General features: G+C 33.4%; 1 protein-coding gene across 1 annotated transcript in view; it reads right to left on the bottom strand.

Annotated features, from left to right (window-relative positions):
- Positions 1-1,261: 1,261 nt before the first annotated feature.
- The window catches only part of LOC136034728 (uncharacterized), a 54,579-nt gene continuing 31,261 nt past the window's right edge, over positions 1,262-24,579 (bottom strand). The window contains exons 3-7 of the mRNA XM_065716094.1: positions 13,292-13,537; positions 9,277-9,409; positions 7,313-7,502; positions 2,522-2,719; positions 1,262-1,356 (exon numbers count right to left, since the gene is read on the bottom strand). Of these exons, the coding sequence (XP_065572166.1) occupies positions 1,324-1,356; positions 2,522-2,719; positions 7,313-7,502; positions 9,277-9,409; positions 13,292-13,537 (800 nt within the window). The 3' untranslated portion in view covers positions 1,262-1,323. The remainder of the gene's footprint in view (positions 1,357-2,521; positions 2,720-7,312; positions 7,503-9,276; positions 9,410-13,291; positions 13,538-24,579) is intronic.

Here is a 24,579-nt window from a genome sequence, read left to right as displayed (position 1 = left end):
TAATGAAGGTCATCGAAAAGTGCTCTTGAATATTTATGCACTCTATCCTGTCTCTTGCTCTTCAATGATTTTCAAGTATCTTCATGGTGAACTGCCTCGCTGTTTCAATTCTTTCTTTCCCAATTTAGTTAATTCAAGGAGCTCTTATAATCTACACAGTAAAGACCGCCTACTATTACCTCAAACTAAGACTGTAAGATCAAATTTTTGTCTCCGAATAGCAAGTAGTAAAGTATGGAACAGTCTTCCTGATAATGTCCGTAGCATTCATTCGTTTGATACCTTTAAAACCCAACTAAAAATATTTTTGGTTGATAAATATAATGAGGAATAAATTTGAGAATAAATTTATTTTTGAATTGGTTTGAATTAATATTGTTATTTGTTTAATATTATGATGAATAATGAGGGTAGGGCGACATCCCTAGCTGCTAGGCTTGAGCACGTTTATTTATTTAATTTTAATTTTTTTGGTTTTGTGTTGGTGGGAGATGGTGTGGACTTGGATTTGGATTTCGAGGACGAAGTGGTAAGTAAAAATAACACCAAGTTATTTAATTGGATTTCTTGCTTTTTTAAGAAGAGACTCTTTATTTGGTATTTATTTTTGTTTTAACCCCTATGTAACGGGCCATGGAGCCTTGTAGGGGTAGAGAGTTATTGTTGTCCATTTATTTTTGGTGTTAATAAACTGAACTGAACTGAACTTCCTTCTTTCATATGCATAAAAAATGCTAAAAGCCGTGTTCTGCCGTTCTCAAGTACGTTTTTAACTACATACTTAACTACAGTTTATCTGGAATAGTTACTACTGATAGATAATTACAATTCGTTTTAGCACTTTGTATTTATGCTTAGATCAAGCCCCCCCCCCCAAAAAAATGGTTGTCCAGCCCGTAAAAACGCAAAAAAATGAATATAAACGAATTTTGAGACACCCGCGAAAAAACATCATTTTGAGACCCCTCCTCCCCCCCCGCAAAAAAAATCCTGGATACGGCCTTAGCTTAGATACATTTTTGGCATATTTGAGCCCCGACTGCTCTGCAGTTACCATCTATTACCATAAACGCTAAGGAGATAAACTTTTCTTTTAGAGTCTTTGGTCATCTAATACGTCAAGGAAAAGTAGCTTCAGCATAGTCATCAGGCGATTGGTCGACTCCGGCTGTTGTAAAGTAAACTTTATGTTATAGTTATATGTCTATTCTTAAAAATAAACAGAAAGGATGCATCAACCAATCAAAAACTAGAAACAATATGAAAATCATAACATCTCTTTTATTCAATGTATACAATTAGAACAAAAAAGAACTGTATCCTTTATCGCTGTCGCATTCCAAGCATATTGCGGACCTAAAAAATATTAAGCGATTAAAAAAAGGTACCGAACAGTATCCCAAAGTATGTTTTGTGGCGAAAGATCTTAGAACTAAATTAAAGCTACGGACTACGATTCAGATCTTCCCAGATCAGATAGTTTAAAGGTAAAGGCAGTACCTCTCAACAATGATGTTTGGCCCTTCATAAAGATCGATATAATGATCAATAGTCATTTATTAACATGATTGTGAAAATTAGCATTTATGTTTCCATGCATTACAGCACCATTCTCGTAATAAATCTTTAAAAAAATTCTTACAAGCCTATAATGTGTTTGGTTAAATATAAGTAACAATTCGACCTGACGTTTCTAAATTACAGACTGCTGGCCCATTTTAGCTTCTTCACGAGGAGGGGGGGGGGGGGGGTTGACCACTCTATTTTCAACTCACTATCGAAATCCACGGCTGTAGCTGGTAAAAAGACATGACAAACAAGTAGTAAAGCATAAGTGTTTTGAGGTACTCACAGTTGCTGAGACTCGCAGCAAGAAATGTGCGAAATATTATAGGTCACTAATTCTTTTATTCTCATTCAGCAATACTCTTAAAAGTACTTTTACACCCAAAAAACTTTCAATTCAATAGTCTAAGCTTCAACATTAATAACTTGGGCATCACTTAGCCTACAAGAATGAAGTGTCATCTAGAAAACACATTACTACGCCTTTAGAGGCCATCTAGCTCTATATTGTTTCTTCCCAAGATAGTCTGTTCTGTATCCCTAAAAAGTAAGAAAATGAGACCCGTATATTTTTGATTAGTACTTTAGGGAATGAAATAAGCCAATAGTTTATGCGGCAGTTCTGTTTGGCATAAAATGATATAGTTCTTCATATAATATTCTCGTTATCAAGTATTAAAATCAGTACTGGGGATTACTGCGAAGGGTAATCCTCCCTACCCATCATGATGCGCAATCATGATTACGGTGTACGAGTCGAGTACGTTATTTTATTGAATATTTTATCAAATCAAAGTCGGATATCAATTTTAGAACACGTGGAACGTGCCGCTAGCGTCTTCTAGGAAAAAAAAAATTTCGAGACAACTTAACACAAATGAGTCTGCTTAAAACAAATCTACATCACTTTACAGCACTTTCACAGCCCTTTATTCGTCTTGACTCGTATACTCACAGTTACAAATGTTGACTCCATGTAATCTCCCGCTTTCATACCTAATCTGGCACAATCACTTAGTCTTTTTCCATCCTCTAAGCGACGCTGTAGAAACAGCCATGTGTTTTTATAATCATCTGAATAATCCTGTAGCATATACAGCTCAGTAGCTTTGTAAATACCACCCAAACTAATTCGCTTCACATACCAACTGACCTGAAATAATGAGTACAGAAGAGAATAATCAAGATTGCTATTAATAACATACAAACTTATCACTAGTTTTAACCAAAAACACAATTTCTGTAACCAAGGTGTTATTAAGTACTAAGGAGTTTCTTGCCAAACAAAACTAATTTTTAATGCTTTGTTTTGACTTCTTTCTGAAGTACTAGCCTTTACATGCACTTTTTTGGTAGAAAAATCAAAGGCTTTGCTTTTGAAACCGACACCCCCCCCCCACAAAAAAAGCCCTTGCCCATGTACCAAAAAAGGAAGAATAAATTCGATGGTTTTGATACAAACACAAAACAGAGAGAAAAAAAAAACGTATTTGGTATATTTGCCGTTTCATTTAATTTTGTCAACAATAAATACTTTTGGAAGACTCTCTTCTTTTATTGGGCAGGGGGAGGGGGTTAATGGTAATACAAAAATCGTACGGTCACATTCTCTCTGGCTGATATTTGAATGGATAGGACTTCTTGAGAAGTATTGCCGCCTGTTCAATGTCCTCTACACTAATACTAAGATCTCCGTCTAGATAAACGGTCGTCGCAGCCCAATATTCCAAATAAATACCGGGGTGAAGCAAGAATGTGCTGCCATCCCCGAAATTTTCAAGACCGTCATCAATTATGTTAAGTTTGCACAACTTCGAAATCACATGCATTCAGCATTTTAGAAAATGCCGTTGAAGTTGTGAAATCTTTCACGTATCTTCGCTTTGTCACGGAAAGCTGATCTATCGAAGCTGAAACTCAGCCTTGTATCGCGAAAGCCACCTCAATCATACCCAACTCTGTAGCTCTATCTGTTCGAAGCCCAGAGTCCCCAAAGAACAAAGATGCGTATTTAAAACATCACTATAAACCAAGTTCTTCCTTACTGTGCTGAGACCTGGCCTGGTGCCGTTTCGTTCCGACACACTAAAAACGTGGCTCAAACCAAGTTTTTCAGATGAATCAAAGGGATTGAGTGGTATGACCTCATCTCCAACACCCAACTACATTAACTCATCCACAAGACACCTAACTTACGCCAGCTCACTGCACGAGCTATTCGATGGTTCAGACGCCAGTAGCCCGCATGCAAGCAGAAACGCCAGCCAGAATTGTCTTTAGTTTCGATCCCTCGATGCACGACTAGAAGCGTCCACGTATAAGGAACCGTTCTAGATAATAGAATGGCCTTGCTCACTTCCTGTCATTGATCAGTAGCACCCCAGACGAAGCTATCACGCTAACTTAGGACCGTCTGGACTGGAGGGAACGAGTGGCTTCTCTCTCTACGCTGGATCACCAGCAGAAGCAATAATTGAAGCAAAATAGTGAAAATAGTGAAGCAAAAGTGAAGTAAATTTAAGCTTTTTCACATATTAAGACTGAATAATTATTTGATACTTTGTAAGACCTTGTTTATTTTTGTTAATACGATATATAGTTCAACAGAGGTTGCCTTTTGATAACTGTTTATTGACATCAACTATTCATTGCGTAGTCGCGTAGATTCGTGCACAGCTTAAAGAAAATCCCATATTTCAAAAATTGTACTTCTCAGTCCTACAATGTTGAGTAATTTAGTACTTATAAAAGCTGTTAATAATTAAAAAAAAAATTGTTAATAATACATAGCTAGTTAGATTTGGGAGATTACTTCCAACTAATTAGAATTTAATGATATTATAATATAAATTACATTAGAAAAGCATTCGTTTCCAGTCCATAAATGAGGGGTGCTGCTACCCTCTTAACAAGCACACTTAGCCAACACGCATATTTTGAGATGTATATTCACAGATTTACAACAGTAGGGTTAGTCAAAATGCCGTACAACATATTTCCTACGGAGAGCCTGCAGTTCATTTTTGGCAGGTAGTTCCTGACACATTGAATAGGGGATATAAAGACACATTGCATTGAGGTATAGGAGTATAGGGACAAATTGCATAGGGCACCTGAGGTATAGGAGTATAGGGACAAATTGCATAGGGCACCTACGGAAACATTGTATTGAAGCATAGGGGCTATACGGACACAATGAATAGGGGTTATACGGACACATTGAATATGGGATATACGAACACATTGCATTGAAGCCTAGGGGTTATACGGACACATTGAATAGGGGATATACGGACACATTGCATTGAAATATAGGGGTTATACGGACACACTGGAAAGGGAATATAAGAAAACATTGTATTGGAGCATAGACTAGTCCTCACGACATTGTTTAGACTATTTCTACGACAAGGGATACAGCCTTTCTCACCACTTTGTATGGTATGCTGGTCCCAGGAGGTGTCTAGAAAATTATCTCCAGGATATATTTGCAACTCTGTTAATCTATATGTAAAATATAAGTTAAACTTCCTCAACTGCCTGCACCACCAGAGCCATTGAAGACTTTATGACGTTACAGACCGGGACACTGGGACACAAATGACGACCGGAACACCGGGCCACAGGGAATATAGATGACGACCGGGACACTCAAAGAGAAATTACAGACCGGGACACCGGGACACAAATAACGACCGGAACACCGGGACACAGGGATTATAAATGACGACCGGGACACAGGAACACAACTACAACGGGGACGCCGGGGGGGGGGGGGTGAACAGGGGGGATATATAAATGACGACGGGGACACAGGGAATATTCGATTAGCAATCACCATTAACAAAGCTCAAGGGCAATCATTAGAAAAATGCAGTATAGATCTGAATACGGATGTTTTTCCCATGGACAATTATAAGTTGCATGTTCAAGAGTCGGTAAACCTGACAATCTATTTATATGCACAGACAATGGGACAGCTAAGAATTTTGTTTATTCGCAAGTTATATCCCTATTCAATATATATATATATATATATATATATATATATATATATATATATATATATATATATATATATATATATATATATATATATATATATATATATATATATATATATATATATATATATTATATATATATTCACAGGTGGGACACAGGGACCCAACTACATTGGCGCGTAACTAATATGGTGCGTAACGACTTACCAGCAAGGGGGAGCTTGGGGGGGGGGGGGGCGTGGCGCGTGTGCCACACCAACAGCTAGTTTTTAATAGAAATTATGCAATAAAATATGCCTCCTAGGGTTTGAAGGAATATGACGTTCCCTCTTAGAAAACGATAAATCAAGGAGGTAGAGTTTGTCTGAAAGAGAATATTTAAAATGTCTATATGGGGTATAATAATAGTCTGGTTTTATTCCCAGTGTAAGAAATTTGTCGTCATATTTGTCATAGAAACAAGAAAAAAAATTGTCAAAAGCCCCATTGTCAAAGCCCCATGAAAGCAGCTAAAAATACTATTCTGTCAGTATACCGTACAAATTGGTGAGAAAAGTCTTATCCCTTGTCGTTGAAACAGTACCGCATAAACCCTTGCTTACGGCCACTAAAAAAGAAATTAGACCTGCTGTTAGGGTTAGGAAAGAAGGAATTACCCTACAAAAAACAGTTCAAAATCCTATTCTGTCAGATTCCCAAACAAACTAGTGAGAAAGGCTCTATCTCTTGCCGTAGAAATAATGAACAAAATGTCATGAGGACTAGTCTATTCTCCAATGTAATGTGTCCACATAACCCCTTTGCTTCAATGCAAAGTGTCCATTTATCCCCTATTCAATGTGTCCGTATAACCCCAATGCTTCAATGCGATGCATCCGTAAATACCCTTTTCAATGTGTCCATATATCCCTATTCAATGTGTCCGTATAACCCTTATGCTTCAATGCGATGTATCCGTATATCCCCTTTTCAATGTGTCCGTATAACCCCAATGCTTCAATGCGACGTATCCGTATATCCCCTTTTCAATGTGTCCGTATAACCCCTATGCTTCAATGCGACGTATCCGTATATCCCCTATTCAACGTGTTGGTATAACCCCATGCATCAATGCAAAGTGTCCATATATCCCCTATTCAATGTGTCCGTATAACCCCAATGATTCAATGCGATGTATCCATAAATCCCCTTTTCAATGTGTCCATATCTCCCTATTCAATGTGTCCTTATAACCCCTTTGCTTCAATGCGACGTATCCGTATATCCCTATTCAATGTGTTCGTAAACCCCTATGCTTCAATGCAAAGTGTCCATATATCCCCTATTCAATGTGTCCGTATAACCCCAATGATTCAATGCGATGTATCCATAAATCCCCTTTTCAATGTGTCCATATATCCCTATTCAATGTGTCCTTATAACCCCTTTGCTTCAATGCGACGTATCCGTATATCCCTATTCAATGTGTTCGTAAACCCCTATGCTTCAATGCAATGTATCCATATGTCCCCTTTTCAATGTGTCCGTATATCGCCTATTCATGTGTCAAGAACTACCTACCAAAAAGTAATTGCAGACCCTCCATAGGAAATGAGGTGTAAAGTATTGTGACTAACCGTACTTACAACGACAAAAGATATCCCTCTGTATTTAACCAAGATTTAGCAACATTGGGATCAGTCAATTCTATTAATTTTTAAATCAATGTATAAGTTTAGTATTACCAGATGTTGCAAACTTACGTCAGATGATCTATCACCACTGTAATGCATGATGTCATCCATAAGATTCATTAACCTTTTGATAGACATTGGATAGTTTTGGGGTAAAGCAAAGAGTCCAAGCGCTTCATGCCATCGGTCGATATATTCAATATTCATACGCAGTCGGTCTTCAATCGACTTTTGAAAAAAATCTAGCTTTTCTAAGTTCCTAAAGGCAGAAAGGATCAAATGAATTTCATGAAGATAAATAATATCTCTTTTCAAGCATGAACTATCAGCTACCAACTTCTTACCAATTACTTATGGTTGATAAAATCAAGGATTGCGATTTTACTATATTAACTATAGTAACATTTCAAAGACATATAGCTATTAGGAATATTTCGGAATATTATTAGGAATATTAGGAATATTAATAAGAAACATAAAAATTGTTCTTCAGAAAAAGGGAGACATGAATCAATGAAGCTTTGTCCATTATATCAAAACATTTTATGTATTAGAGTCAATTTTTATTACAAAACAGCATCATTGGGTAGGAATTTAATTTAAATAAAAAATTGAATTAAATTTAAGCCATGCAATAAAAATCAATTGCAATGACATGTATAATATATCTGAATATAACCATCTGCAAGTCAGGATATATAGTATTGTAGTGTGCACTTACAATTATCGCTGGAACAGATATTACCGTAATAAGAAAAAATAGAGATTCTTGAAACAATGTTAAAAAATTTAATTTTCATTTTCATTTTAGTAATACATATTTGAACGAAAATGAGTTTTAAAAGGATCTTCAGAACTAACGTAACAGCTTCGAAATCGTACCATCTTACGTCTTTACTGTAAGGCCTTTAGTGATCACTTGCGGTTTCAACACTAGAACTGAATTTCAATTACTTGGAATACACCAGATATATCTTAAGCTAATGATATGTCCTGAACTTGGTTTATCCCTGACAGCTGCAACCAGGGAAATGTTTTTATTTTTTCTTCGTTTAATAGAAACATAACGTCGTCAAATTGAAAAAAAAACATACTACAATATTTATTTATGTTTAAATTGTTGTTTTCTTTTTTTGAGGGGTTGAAAACTTTCAGAAAGCTACACACAGACGCGAACCCTGAAGTTGCTTTTTGTTTGCTGTCTGCAAAAATGTGCTTTTAAAACGTTCTTCGATCATATAACTGTGCATTTGGGCATTATATTACCTTCTCCTGGGAAAAAGAACACTCATCTACATCTGAACCGTTTGACATTAAATTTCCTTCAAGTTATAAGATTATTTCATGTGAATATAATTCATAAAAACCTTTTTAGAAAAAAATATAATTAAACAAATTCTGCACAATCCAACTATCCAATCCAGTAAGCAAAATTATTGTATCTTGACCAGTAAAAGAAACTTTATCAACAAATTTCAATATAATTGATTTTTAACCCAGCATAAGGGCTTATTTTTTGGAACTCTGGGAAAAATATCTGGAAAACCGAAGACCCTCCCATAAAATCATTAGATAAATAAAACTGATACAAAGCATTACCAGACCAATCATGCACACTATGTAATGGTGTGTGTATTGTTGTTCATAAATTCTTTGGGTAAAGTATAAATGAAAAACAATTTTAAGCTCCAGGCTATTTCTTTTAAATTTGCTAAAAATATTTTTTACTAATAAACTTAGAGCAAATAGTTCAACTATTTTTCGACGGCATGTTTTTATAGAAGAGCATTTCTTAGAAAATCATAAACTTGGCCCCTAAAACTAGATTCATGAGAAAAATACACTGACTAGCTACATGTGATGGGTATAACAGAAACACTTCTCGCTTTTTAATATCTATCCTACGGCCCTCGTGCTGTGTTTCTCTTCAAAACTGGCTCCTCCAATTTTGTCCCATTTTGAAGAATTTAAGTACTTTAGAGTCCACAAGGTAGCAAAGATAACCAAATAACCAACAATAATTAAGAACTTACTCATTTTTCGCCCTATCCTCAAGTATTGGTTCTAAATTATTGTTACATTTTTCATAAAAGTATAAAGCCAAATCTAAGCCTTCCCTGGGGAAAAGTCCATGAACTGTACTTGGGTATCCAATTTCTTCTGCCCCTAAAAATATAGGTAGAGGAATTAAGTCAGAGGCTTAAGATGAATAATTTTCATATTCAAAAACTAATAAAACTTGAACAACAGTCAGCTTAAACAACTTCACATATTTAAATATAAAAAAATCTTATCTTTTAAATTCTGCAACCGCCAAAAAAGAAAAAAAATGGGGCGTTTTGGTATAATCAAAAAGGGGTTACATGACAAATACATACATTAAAACATTAGAAATAAAAATAGGAAAAACGCATTAGAATACGAAGTCATAGAAAGATGATATATCCACATTAATCGATACTTCTAGTACGTTAGGTAAAAAAAAACTTTTCCAGAACCGAAGTTTTCACAGAAAAGTCAATAGGTACTTATAACCAAAGAGGAGCAGAGATAGACACTAATAATAATCCTAACTTAAAATGAACAGAAATATCTATCAATGAATAAATAAACGTACAGGACGTACAATGAACTGTCAAGTCAAACCTAAAACGAGCTGGAACTACAACAAACAGAAGTATGAATATTACCTCCTAAGCCTTCTAAAGACAAGAGCGTCATTTGAGATTTATCAGAATAATCTTTATTCTAGCAGTGAGCTTTTTATTTGTCAAAATAATCAACAACAATTATTACTGAAAAGAAAAAGTAAACTGACTGTTTAATAAATAATAATATTCACTCCAGTAGGACTGCAAAAATTTATAAACGATACAAAACAGAAATTAAAAAACATAATTAAGTTGTTTCCGTAAAGCACAAATCAACCTCACGCCTTTAGAAGGCTTAGAGGACGCTAGTCTGAATTATGTTGGTAATAATTTCTATTCATTTCAAATATGACTTGACTATTCATTAATTTCCCTTCCTTTTGGATACCATCTATTCGTTGAAAAAATTTAAATATGAAAAAAAAACAAATTTTTCTCGTCTGTTTTATACACTTTCAAACTACTCTCCTTTAACACAGAAGTAGACGCAGAGTTTCAGTTCGGGAGAGACAGTCAAAGAAACTAGTACAAGAGCAATCGTTAGATTCATCTATAATAAGCAAACGTAAAAATAACAGACCTTACATTTTAAAGATGTATTTTTCTTCAATTTATTACATACAATATGTTATGAGTGTTTTATTATCTCTTAGCTTTCGCAAAACAGGACCAAAAATTTCAAGGAAAAAGTTTTAAAATTTTCAAAATTAAAAAAAAAAATCCAAAAAGTATCTAAAATTTCAAAAGTTTCAATTTTGCTCTTTATTTTCAATGTAAAAACTAAATTATTTTAAATTTACTTTTACAAGATATAATTTTTTTCTCAAAATTACAGATTACATGGGAAAGAAAACGTGATTATAAAGTGAAATACCAAGAATCTCAATGCTACTAATTAATAAAACTAGTTTTTTTTTAAAATGAAGTTACAGAGCGACATACAAACTTTGCACGAGCAGAAATTATTCTGTATCTGATCTCCAGATACAGATTTATGTGCTGATCTCCGTTTCTTGGCCCTTCTGCCAGGAAGTGCAATAGCGGGTTGGGGGCCAACCGTCCTGTGCTTTCGCACACCCTTCCTGTTTGCCTTCCCCAGATTTCTCCAGGTACCCGTTTAGAGCTGGGTCGACTCTGGCTGAGCTTGCAGGGTCACACCACTGACCCCCGTCCCAAATTAAATAATTTGCTACGCCAGGATTCGAACCCGCGTCCTCTCAGACAAAGGGTTCTGAATAAAGTGCACCAATCCACTTGGCCAGGACGGCGAAAAACAAGGGTCATTGGATTTGAATGAAAAGTATTAAAAAAAAATGTTCATACTTTAATGTTCAGAGCAAGGGTTGAGGAATGACCAGCCCCCGTGATAAGCGGAATAATTTCTTTTTGCTTTAAGTTTTGATATTGCTCCTTACTTTGTATTAAATAAGCTCTTTCTAATTTAATTTTTATATAAATTGATTATTAACATCACGATAGTAACAAATGTGGCTTTGATGCTATTAACTATTTTAAAAACTAAATGAAATTAAACGGAAATATATATCAAGATCAAAACCTGAAACAATATCGTACATATAAGGGGATGGAAACACCTAAACCTCCCGCTCCTCACACCTAATTTCTTATATAGGGGTTTCGGAAAAGGCAGTTCTAATAGTGTACTTTGTTTTGACCTGACTCAATTTTTAGGAGTAATTGATTATTGTAGTTTTTATTAAGGGACTTTATTGCTTCTTACTAGGTTGCTGGCTACCGCTGCAACGCAGGATGTGCTTAGGATTTATTATGAGTGTTAATAAAATCCGTAAAATATTGAAACTGCAACCCCAGAGCTTCATATATATGGAATAGCATCCCCTCCGTATGATCATTTATTTTGGTTTTCAGTTTTTAGTCGATCTTTCCGTTCATTTCAAAAATAAATCGCTTTTTGGAGAAATTGATTTTAATTTGGTCTAATTTTGGTTTTTTATAGTGTATTCAAGGCTCTATAAAACTTCAGAAAGAAAGTTGGCCCTTAACAACCCGGTCACTAACCCTAAAGCAAAATTTTGGAATAAGAGTTCCGTGATGGATGGCACAGTTCTGCCACGCTTTGCACTCTTGGCATGCGCCACTTAGTGTACACGATTTTTGAAAGTCGGGCACACTTCAACAGGGCTCATTCCTTTGGATAAAACACGGATTCAACTGCATTTATTGGATTCAAAGATTTATTGCATTTTCTGAAACATTGGGGGATCTTTTTCTTTCCCTCGTCTGTATGACACAGAGAATAAGTACCCTGGCCAAAAAAATAATAAAATTAAAAATAACTACTATGTCAACAAGAAAGAGAATCACTAAGTGGCAACAAATGCAATGCTAGGAAAAATTCGTGACGGGCTTGTATATGTGATTCTTGCTGTCACTTGGCTTCTAACCGCAGATGAATGTCAACTTCTATTCAAGCGTCCTCCCAAAAATGATTCTTGTTTGAAATACGTCGTTACATAGTTTAGTAGCATTCAGAGGTGTTCCATTGCAAAGACCCTCTGAAAGTGTAATTATCGGTTTATTCCTTAGTTCTAAGTCATTGACGTCTAAGTCAGCATTTTCAATTGTATTAAGAAATTCTGGCATGAATTCGATTCCTCCTTCCTGTTTATACTTCAAAGAATCGTAGGTTTTGTAATTTCCTTAGAGGCAATCGAAAATCTCAGTAAGTTCCTCTTTAAATTTATATGAGCGTGACGTCATTCATATGGATTTTTTTCCAACATTAAGTCTCTAAACAAATTTTCAATACAAGTAGTATTCTTTACTGCTTACCTGTCTTGCTTGTTGTTCGTCAGAATCCACCGAGAAATCAAAAAGATATACATGGATAATAAGTAAACCTTAGCACTTCAATACTTAAGTACTGTGGAAATACTTGATACTTATACTTAAATAAAAACTTCCTGGAGTACTTGGTAGTTAAACTTCAGTAAAAAAAATGTGATAATGCCCAATAAAGTTTTTAATTTGAAATAACCCAAAGCTGTAAAAAATTGTTCAATAATACTTTCGAGATCTATTTCGAAGGGTATATTATAGACTCTAACAGGGTTAAGTCTCAATTCCAGGAAGATAGGCACAAAAACAAAGGTTTGACTGTTGTTTTTTCGTTTCCCTCCCCCAAGAGGAGAAGCCTGTATAAGGTAAGATATATCTTAAATAAAACATTCCTTTGTCTTCCAAAAATTAGCGTCCACTGGGTTTACTGACTCACCCTGATATAGATAATCAGGCAAGCACCTGATTGTGTTTCATTGTTTGTAAAATCTAAGCATATATATTCAGATTGCTTGTCAGAAAATATAAGAATTAAGCCTAAGCTCACAAAGGCTATACAAATGAACGAGAAACTTACCAGATCCAAGAGCTTCTTTGCTCCATCCTTTTTCGTGAACGTATGGCAACGAAGCTTCAAGAATTTTCTTACGAATCTCTACTTCATAGTCCTCATCTTCAAACTTTCTCTTCTCTTCTTCTTTCCTCGCAGCTTCAAATTCGTCTTCATATATTCTAGTTGTTTCAGCAGAGCTCAAAAAGCGACGAGGAAGGAGAGAGTACATTAATCTTCGTCTTATTTGATACATGTCTAAACGGCAGCTAGCTAAGAAAAAAAAAGGACGGCAATATGAAGATATTATGCAGGTTTCATTTAAAATCAGATGTCCTCCTGATTTTATTTTCCTAAGGAGCAGTAAGATACAATTAGAAAATGAACGAAAACAGTTGGATTACCACTTACTTAGAAACGAATTAGCTAGGATAAAAGTCAGTAAACTTCAGAGCACGAAATACTAATAATAAAAATCCAAGATTGAATTTTTTTGGCTTGTGGCATAGTGGCTTACCCTAGACGCGGTAATGAGTGTTAAATTGAGCATGATGCAACAACAGAGGCTAGAAAAAAACCTGCACACAGACACACACACGCACTGACGTCCATAAACGTGCACAAGGACAAAGACGCAAAAACACATTTTACAGCTGTAACTTAAACTAAAAGGACAATATACATACATAATTGAATTCATTAGTTTCAGTTTTTACCCATTTACCGGGCCAGAATTGTGATATCACTTAAGACTTTTTTTAGAGGGCAATCTAAACTTTCTTAAGAATTAGAAAGTTTTTCCAGTTTTGTATGACGTCATGTCTTTGAAAAACATAATTTGGTAGATAGGATAAAAACTGTAGGACAGCAGAAAATATCACACTAAAAGTTGGTCAGGGAACATTATCAGACCCTCCCCTGAAACTAGAGCTCAAAATTCACATTTTTTATATTTTCGACCAAAATGAACAGGACAGCACCCAAATCATATATTTCCCCAAAATAAACAATTTTGCTACTTGTCATCCTAAACAGGGTTACTGATTAATGCGTTCGTTAATCAACCAGATAATTTACTGTACGATACAGGGTTCTAAGAATCATATAAAATTATGAATGACATCATTTCTTATGACACATTTAAATTTTGGAAAATGCGAAGCATAATATTTAGAAAAATAGTCAGAAGAGAAGCACCCTAAAGCTTCACGCATACTCACATAAATAGAGAAAAATACACACAAATTCAAACATGCACAGAAAGAGATAAGGAGAGGCACAGACTTCCTTGCACAAGTTTGGTCTAAATAAGGTTCAACTTCTCTGCTAAAAAGCTAGTAGTGAGGGGCTGGGGGTGTTGGAACATTTACTTACTTTGATCCTCCAATCTTAAAGGCTAGATTGAAGTTCATAGAAGGATTCCTGTTGAAAAAAGGTGCAACGTATCAGCTAAAAGATTGTGATAGAGGAGGTTGGGGTTTGGGAAGAGTCCGTCATGTTTTATCCCCAAAATTAATACATTTGCAAAACTTCACCTCAATGGAAAAATGGGGAAAGTTGAAAGGGGTTAAAATACTAGATGAAAGATCTGAAGTTCGGCCCAATGAGACGAAGGTAAATAAAAAAGTAAAAAAAAAACCGAAGCGTTTTCTCCGACCCTGAATTGTACACTTTAACCAAAATCCCTAAAACACCTTTTTTGCCATTGATCTACAGTTCTCGTTCGAGAGAATCTTTGGTAAATAAACTTCCAATAACCGTTAAATAATGGTTTTATTTTTAGTAGTTGGATATTATAGCTAACAAGATTCGAACACATTCATGCAGCAATATTTTACTTATTGTTGACATTCTGATTATCTCGACAGCTGATATCAATATCCTACCAAATACATTATGTAATCGAAGAAAAACTAAATATTTGCTAACGGGAATAAAGTATCTCAAATAATAAGCTATAAAGTATTTTCACTCGCTTTTGTTTCCATGAAGGAGGACCAAAATTCCTTCTTTAGAAGAAAAAACATAATACAGAAAAAACATTTAGAAAGAGCAAGACATTGTTTTTAAATTTATGATTCCAATTAGCGAGGACTGATGACCTATTTTACAAAAAAAAAAAAAAAAAAAAATATTTTCTATCAAAAGTAGACAATTGGGAATCACCAAAACAATTTCGACTATTGAGATAGGAAGTTATGGGCTATCTACTACCACTGCTACCACTACTGACAACTCAATGCAGGAACAACCAGTTTCAGGCCTTCTTTAGTAAAAACATAATCCAGAAAAACATTTAGAAACAGTAAGACATTTTTTTCTAAATTTATGGTTCAAATTAGCGACGACTGATGACCTATTTTAACAAAAAATATTTTCTATCCCAAACTAGACAAGTGGGAATCACCAAAACAGTTTCGACTATTCAGATAGGAAGTCATGGCCTATCTACTACTATTGCTACCAGTACTGACATGTGCTGCAACAACCAGTTTCAGGCCAATACAGCTGAAATGCCCCTCCTCTATCTAATTCAATTTAAGGCTTTATTCTTTATCCTTTCTCATGGGGGTCCGTCCTTTCTTACGAGGACTTCTTCCTACCCCCTTTGGAGATGACTTACTTTTCATATGGTCTTGAATGGATGGCCAAAAAGCACAACTTTTGGCAATGTTATCCTTCACCCATAAAACGTGGCCTAGCCATTTTTACCTTTATTTTGTTATCACCTTTTAAAGTACAATCCAACACTATTTTCCGTACCACTTTATGTTAGATATGCGATCAGTCAATCAATTACCAAAACCTATCATTAGACAGCTCCTCTAGAAAACATTGAGCAAACCTGGTACGGTTTTCTGAGGTGTCCACATTTTAGCGCCCTACTTGACCATTGGCATCATAGTGGTTTTCAATATTCTAACCATATTTCAAATATTTATCTTCCTGTTCTTCCAAAGTTATTTCTAAACTGCAAGAAACAAAGCCTCAAGGACTCTGGTTATTCTACTTTATACATCGTCATTGGATCTACATCTTTAGTACTAAGTAACAGAGAACCGAGCCTCACTTGATCCCTGATACTCGGCACTTAGCAGGCTTATGTATATAGTACCGGGCCTCGGAGCGGCTACGTGGTAGATTTCTACATATTGATTCTTAATGTCGCGTATCTTCTAACTGAAGACAATGTGGGCCACTTTGTGATGTCATGGCGACACCATAGGTTCGATACAACCACTCTGGGAAAAATACAAATTCTTCCTTAAAGTTGCGACTTTTTTTTAGATCGTTTTAGTGGCCAGAAATGTCAATATGCCACTGAAGAAAAAAAAACTATGGAGCCAATTTCGAAGCTGGAATCCGGCACTCGGCATGTGATAGGCTTGTATATATTGATTCTCGTTGTAAGCAGCAACCTCCAAATGATTTATCTCTGTTTGCCACTTTCTACTCGAAAAAATGGAGGGCTCCCCAGGGAATATATATATATATACTAGCTGTTGGGGTGGCGCTTCGCGCCACCCCAACACCTAGTTGGTGGGGGCGCTTCGCGCCCCCCCCAAGCCCCCCCGCGCGCGTAAGTCGTTACGCGCCATAATAGTTACGCGCCATTGTAGTTGTGTCCCTATGTCCCACCTGTGAATATAGATAGATATATATATATGGTTTTAACTACGTAAAACTTGCGAATATACAACATTCTTTGCTGTCCCATTGTCTTTGCATATAAATAGATTGTCAGGTTTACCGACTCTTGAACATGCAACATATAATGGTCCATGGGAAAACAATCTGTATTCAGATCTATACCTCATGATTCTAATGATTGCCCTTGAGCTTTGTTGATGGTGATTGCTAATCGACCATTCCCTGTCCCGGTGTCCCGGTCGTCATTTACATCCCCCTGTTTCCCCCGGTGTCCCCGTTGTAGTTGTGTCCCTGTGTCCCGGTCGTCATTTATATTCCCTGTGTCCCGGGTCCCGGTCGTCATTTGTATCCCGGTGTCCCGGTCTGTATATACATTCGTTTTTTAGTTTTGTTTTTCTCCTTTATTTTTTTCCTTTTTTTTTCTTTTTTAGCTTATTTAGATTTTTAGATTTTTTAGTTTTTTTATTAGTTTATAGTTTTTTTTTTGTTTTTAGTTTTTTTGTCCCGGTCGTCATTTATATCCCCCTGTTTCCCCCGGTGTCCCCGTTGTAGTTGTGTCCCGGTGTCCCGGTCGTCATTTATATTCCCTGTGTCCCGGTCGTCATTTGTATCCCGGTGTACCGGTCTGTATATGCATTCGTTTTTTAGTTTTGTTTTTCTCCTTTATTTTTTTCCTTTTTTTTTCTTTTTTTTATACTCCCTGTGTCCCGGTGCTTTGTTGATTGCTAATCGAACATTCCTTTTGTCCTGGTCGCTTTCTCTTTGAGTGTCGTCATTTATTTTTTTCTTTTTTAGTTCTTTTAGTTTTTACCTTTTTAAGTTTTTTTTAGTTTTTAGTTTTTTTAGTTTTTTACCTTTTTTTAGTTTTTTTAGTTTTTTTAGTTTTTTAGCTTTTTTATTTTTTTTATTAGTTTTTAGTTTTTTTGTAGTTTTTGCCTTTTTTTTAGTTTTTTTAGTTTTTTAGCTTTTTTATTAGTTTTTAGTTTTTTTTGTAGTTTTTGCCTTTTTTTAGTTTTTTTAGTTTTTTAGCTTTTTTATTTTTTTTATTAGTTTTTAGTTTTTTTTGTAGTTTTTGCCTTTTTTTCTCTTTGAGTGTCGTCATTTATTAGTTTTTTCCTTTTTTTTTTTAGTTTTTTATTGGTTTTTACCTTTATTTTAGCTTATTTTTCAGTTTTTTCCTTTTTTTTAGTTTTTTTTTATTTTTTATTTTTTTTAGTTTTTTACCTTTTTTTAGTTTTTTTAGTTTTTTTAGTTTTTTAGCTTTTTTACTTTTTTTATTAGTTTTTAGTTTTTTTTGTAGTTTTTGCCTTTTTTTAGTTTTTTCAGTTTTTTTTTAGTTTTTTTTTGTAGTTTTTGCCTTTTTTTAGTTTTTTTAGTTTTTTAGCTTTTTTATTTTTTTTATTAGTTTTTAGTTTTTTTTGTAGTTTTTGCCTTTTTTAGTTTTTTCAGTTTTGACGTCACCTGATCCAGTTTTTTCAGGTGACGTCACCTGACACATCCATCCACACATCCATCCACAACTTATTTTTATATATATAGATATATATATATATATATATATATATATATATATATATATCTATATATATAAAAATAAGTTGTCTGTGGATGGATGTGTGGATGGATGTGTGGATGGATGTGTCAGGTGACGTCACCTGAAAAAACTGGATTAGGTGACGTCAAAACTGAAAAAACTAAAAAAAGGCAAAAACTACAAAAAAAACTAAAAACTAATAAAAAAAATAAAAAAGCTAAAAAACTAAAAAAACTATAAAGGTAAAAACCAATAAAAAACTAAAAAAAAAACTGAAAAAACTAAAAAAAGGCAAAAACTACAAAAAAAAACTAAAAACTAATAAAAAAAGTAAAAAAGCTAAAAAACTAAAAAAACTAAAAAAAACTAAAAAAAGGTAAAAAACTAAAAAAAATAAAAAATAAAAAAAAACTAAAAAAAAGGAAAAAACTGAAAAATAAGCTAAAATAAGGGTAAAAACCAATAAAAAACTAAAAAAAAAAGGAAAAAACTAATAAATGACGACACTCAAAGAGAAAGCGACCGGGACAAAAAACTAAAAAAAAAGGCAAAAACTACAAAAAACTAAAAACTAATAAAAAAAATAAAAAAGCTAAAAAACTAAAAAAACTAAAAAAAGGTAAAAAACTAAAAAAACTAAAAACTAAAAAAAAACTAAAAAAGGTAAAAACTAAAAGAACTAAAAAAGAAAAAAATAAATGACGACACTCAAAGAGAAAGCGACCAGGACAAAAGGAATGTTCGATTAGCAATCAACAAAGCACCGGGACACAGGGAGTATAAATGACGACCAGGACACAAGTAAAAAAAAAAATTAACAAAACTAAAAAGAAGGTAAAAACTACAAAAAAACTAAAAAGAAAAAAAAACTAAAAACTAATAAAAAAACTAAAAAATCTAAAAATCTAAATAAACTAAAAAAGAAAAAAAAAGGAAAAAAATAAAGGAGAAAAACAAAACTAAAAAACGAATGTATATACAGACCGGTACACCGGGATACAAATGACGACCGGTACACAGGGAATATAAATAACGACCGGGACACAGGGACACAACTACAACGGGGACACCGGGGGAAACAGGGGGATATAAATGACGACCGGGACAAAAAAACTAAAAAGAAATAAAAACTAAAAACTAATAAAAAAAACTAAAAAATCTAAAAATCTAAATAAGCTAAAAAAGAAAAAAAAAGGAAAAAAATAAAGGAGAAAAACAAAACTAAAAAACGAATGTATATACAGACCAGGACACCGGGATACAAATGATGACCGGGACCCGGGACACAGGGAATATAAATGACGACCGGGACACAGGGACACAACTACAACGGGGACACCGGGGGAAACAGGGGGATAACCTGACAATCTATTTATATGCAAAGACAATGGGACAGCAAAGAATGTTGTATATTCGCAAGTTTTACGTAGTTAAAACCATATATATATATATATATCTATATTCACAGGTGGGACATAGGGACACAACTACAATGGCGCGTAACTATTATGGCGCGTAACGACTTACGCGCGCGGGGGGGCTTGGGGGGGGCGCGAAGCGCCCCCACCAACTAGGTGTTGGGGTGGCGCGAAGCGCCACCCCAACAGCTAGTATTATATATATATATATATATATATATATATATATAACGTTAAAGGGTCCTAATGACTTGTAATCAACAGTTCAGTAGTTCATGGCAGTTTGTTGGTTTATAATGGGTTTTGCCCCACATTTTGTTAGTTTCGAAGATTTCGACGACGTTGCTCTTCCAACGAACAATTCTGTTCATTTTTCATTTGACGTTCTGATTTTTGCTGTCGCACGTCTTGTGTAAATAGACTACTTATACTTGGTATTTTACACTTAGCTATATTCCTTTTGTAATGTTGCATACGTCACAGATATAAAATGACTTATTCACTCCTGGAGGGGGAAGATGTAATTTAATCTGTTGAAATGGATTCATAAATAGGATGTCACTCAGATGATATTTTTTTCAAAAATTAAGACTTAATGAATTTTCCGAGACTTCAGAAGTATATAAATCTTTTTTTTTAGGCCAGAAAATTCCACTATACCAATATCCCCAAAAAACTATGTATGGATACAATTTCGAGAAAAAATGCATAGATAAATAAATACATACATACATATACTATTATTGTTTGTTTAAAAATATCGTAGATGTGCGAATCTCGCTGTCACATGTCTTATAATCGCAGCTTAGTATGAACTTCTTTTCCAGATTTTTGAAGTGACAAAGCAATTTCAATTAGCCTACTTTAGGAAGTTCTGGCGTGATTTAATTTCCAAATGCAATTGTAATTACTTTGCCAATTCTTCCTGTTGGATTGTTAATGCTTCTAATTGTTAATGTATACATTTGTTCTAACCGCAGATTTCATTGTGCCTTATTTTCATTAATCATTCATAAGACATTTTTTCAATGCCTTTTACTTTAGCTGTTCCAATTCATTCATCATCTTGTAAAATTTTGTTTACAGCAATAACCATTTCGCTGATTAAAAGTTCGTTTTCAGCTTTCCCCCAGTAATCGGTTATTTCTGAAAGGTTTGAATGGAAATGATACGTTTCATTAAGCCAAAATTACGCATATTCACGCCACCGTGACAATATGCGGCTAGCCCACACTAGCAAGCAATTCTAGAGAGTGAGGGGTGTTATTAGAGGTAAATTTCAGCCAAATTAAGAAGTATTTCCGTGAGGTCTTAGTGAAAATGACTAGTTTCTATTACACTATCGGATCTAATCTTATTTCTATTTCTATATTTCTATTACGTACTAGCTGTTGGGGTGGCACTTCGTGCCACTCCAACAGCTAGTTTGTGGGGACACCTCGCGCCCCCCCCCCGCACGCGTAAGTCGTTACGCGCCATATTAGTTACGCGCCGTTGTAGTTGTGTCCCTATGTCCCACCTGTGAACATAGATATATATATATATATATATATATATATATATATATATATATATATATATATATATATATATAAATAAGTTGTCTGTCTGTGGATGTGTGGATGGATGTGTGGATGGATGTGTCAGGTGACGTCACCTGAAAAAACTGGATTAGGTGACGTCAAAACTGAAAAAACTAAAAAAAGGCAAAAACTACAAAAAAAACTAAAAACTAATAAAAAAAATAAAAAAGCTAAAAAACTAAAAAAACTATAAAGGTAAAAACCAATAAAAAACTAAAAAAAAAACTGAAAAAACTAAAAAAAGGCAAAAACTACAAAAAAAAACTAAAAACTAATAAAAAAAGTAAAAAAGCTAAAAAACTAAAAAAACTAAAAAAACTAAAAAAAGGTAAAAAACTAAAAAAAATAAAAAATAAAAAAAAACTAAAAAAAAGGAAAAAACTGAAAAATAAGCTAAAATAAAGGTAAAAACCAATAAAAAACTAAAAAAAAAGGAAAAAACTAATAAATGACGACACTCAAAGAGAAAGCGACCAGGACAAAAAACTAAAAAAAAAGGCAAAAACTACAAAAAAACTAAAAACTAATAAAAAAAATAAAAAAGCTAAAAAACTAAAAAAACTAAAAAAGGTAAAAAACTAAAAAAACTAAAAACTAAAAAAAAACTAAAAAAGGTAAAAACTAAAAGAACTAAAAAAGAAAAAAATAAATGACGACACTCAAAGAGAAAGCGACCAGGACAAAAGGAATGTTCGATTAGTAAAAACTACAAAAAAACTAAAAAGAAAAAAAAACTAAAAACTAATAAAAAAACTAAAAAATCTAAAAATCTAAATAAACTAAAAAAGAAAAAAAAAGGAAAAAAATAAAGGAGAAAAACAAAACTAAAAAACGAATGTATATACAGACCGGTACACCGGGATACAAATGACGACCGGGACACAGGGAATATAAATAACGACCGGGACACAGGGACACAACTACAACGGGGACACCGGGGGAAACAGGGGGATATAAATGACGACCGGGACAAAAAAACTAAAAAGAAATAAAAACTAAAAACTAATAAAAAAAACTAAAAAATCTAAAAATCTAAATAAGCTAAAAAAGAAAAAAAAAGGAAAAAAATAAAGGAGAAAAACAAAACTAAAAAACGAATGTATATACAGACCGGGACACCGGGATACAAATGATGACCGGGACCCGGGACACAGGGAATATAAATGACGACCGGGACACAGGGACACAACTACAACGGGGACACCGGGGGAAACAGGGGGATAACCTGACAATCTATTTATATGCAAAGACAATGGGACAGCAAAGAATGTTGTATATTCGCAAGTTTTACGTAGTTAAAACCATATATATATATATATATCTATATTCACAGGTGGGACATAGGGACACAACTACAATGGCGCGTAACTATTATGGCGCGTAACGACTTACGCGCGCGGGGGGGCTTGGGGGGGGCGCGAAGCGCCCGCGCCACCCCAACAGCTAGTATATATATATATATATATATATATATATATATATATATATATATATATATATATATATCTATCTATATATATAAAAATAAGTTGTCTGTCCGTTACGCTAGATTATATCTTCTATATATATAAAAGAAAACAAACTAGAATGTAAAAACTGGAAATTGCATAAATATTTCGAAATATTTTGACAATAGATAAAAGTAATTCGAAAAAGAAAAATGGTAAAAAACTAAAAAAAAACTAAGAGAAAAAACTAAAAAAAAAATTAAAAATTAAAAAAATTAAAAAAAGAAAAAACCTAAAAAGAAAAAACGTAAAAAAATAAAAAAGATAAAAAACCAAAAAAAAACTAAAAAAGCTAAAAACTAAAAAAGAAAAAACTAAAAAAAAAAATGGGAATTGCACAAATATTTCAATATATTTTGACAATAGATTAAAGTAATTCGAAAACCTTAAAACAGATACCCCAAATTTGAGGTTTAATTTAAATTGTTGGAGCTTTAGCATGCTTGGCACGTAAAGATTTTTCCAAGTGTCAATGTTAGAATGAACATTGAGAAATTGAAGAAAACAAATCAATAAAAAGAAGAAACTAAAAAAAAGAAAAAACTAAAAAAGAAAAAAAACTAAAGAAGAAACTGTATCTATATATATAAAAATCTATCTTCTATATATATAAAAATAAGTTGTCTGTCCGTTACGCCAGATTATATCTTAAATATATATAAAAATGAAACTAAACTGAAAAGCAAACTGAAACTAAAAATGTAGAAACTGGTAATTGCATAAATATTTCTATATATTTTGACAATAGATTAAAGTAATTCGAAAACCTTATAACAGATATTTATAATTTTGAGTTTTATTATAAATTGTCGAGTGTTTGCATGCTTGGTACGTAAAATTTTTTTCTATATATCTGTGGATGGATCAGGTGACGTCACGTTTGTCCGCATATGACGTCTGAATTATTTCACACTAATACAAAAGAAGAAAAAAACTAAAAAAGGTAAAAACTACAAAAAAAACTAAAAAGAAAAAAAAACTAAAAAAGCTAAAAAACTAAAAAAAACTAAAAAAAGGTAAAAATCTAATAACTAAAAAAAAACTGAAAAAAATAAAAAAAGGCAAAAACTACAAAAAAAAATAAAAACTAATAAAAAAACTAAAAAAGCTAAAAAACTAAAAAAACTAAAAAAAACTAAAAAAAGGTAAAAAACTAAAAAAAACTAAAAACTAAAAAAGAAAAAAACTAAAAAAAAGGAAAAAACTGAAAAATAAAAGAGAAAAAGAAAACTAAAAAAATATGAATAAATATATATAAAAATAAGTTGTTTGTGGGTTATGTCTGTCTGTCTGTCTGTCGAGTGACGTCGTGTTTGTCCGCATATGATGTCTGAATTATTTCACACTAATACAAAAGAAGAAAAAAAACTAAAAAAGGTAAAAACTACAAAAAAAAACTAAAAAGAAAAAAAACTAAAAAAGCTAAAAAACTAAAAAAAAACTAAAAAAAGGTAAAAAGCTAAAAACTAAAAAAAACTGAAAAAACTAAAAAAAGGCAAAAACTAAAAAAAAAAACTAAAAACTAATAAAAAAACTAAAAAAGATGAAAAACTAAAAAAACTAAAAAAACTAAAAAAAGGTAAAAAACAAAAAAAAACTAAAAACTAAAAAAGAAAAAACT

The sequence above is a fragment of the Artemia franciscana genome, chromosome 13, assembly GCF_032884065.1.
Source record: "Artemia franciscana chromosome 13, ASM3288406v1, whole genome shotgun sequence".
NCBI classification, from domain to species: Eukaryota; Metazoa; Arthropoda; class Branchiopoda; order Anostraca; family Artemiidae; genus Artemia; species Artemia franciscana.
This window is presented reverse-complemented; position numbering and strand designations above follow the sequence as displayed.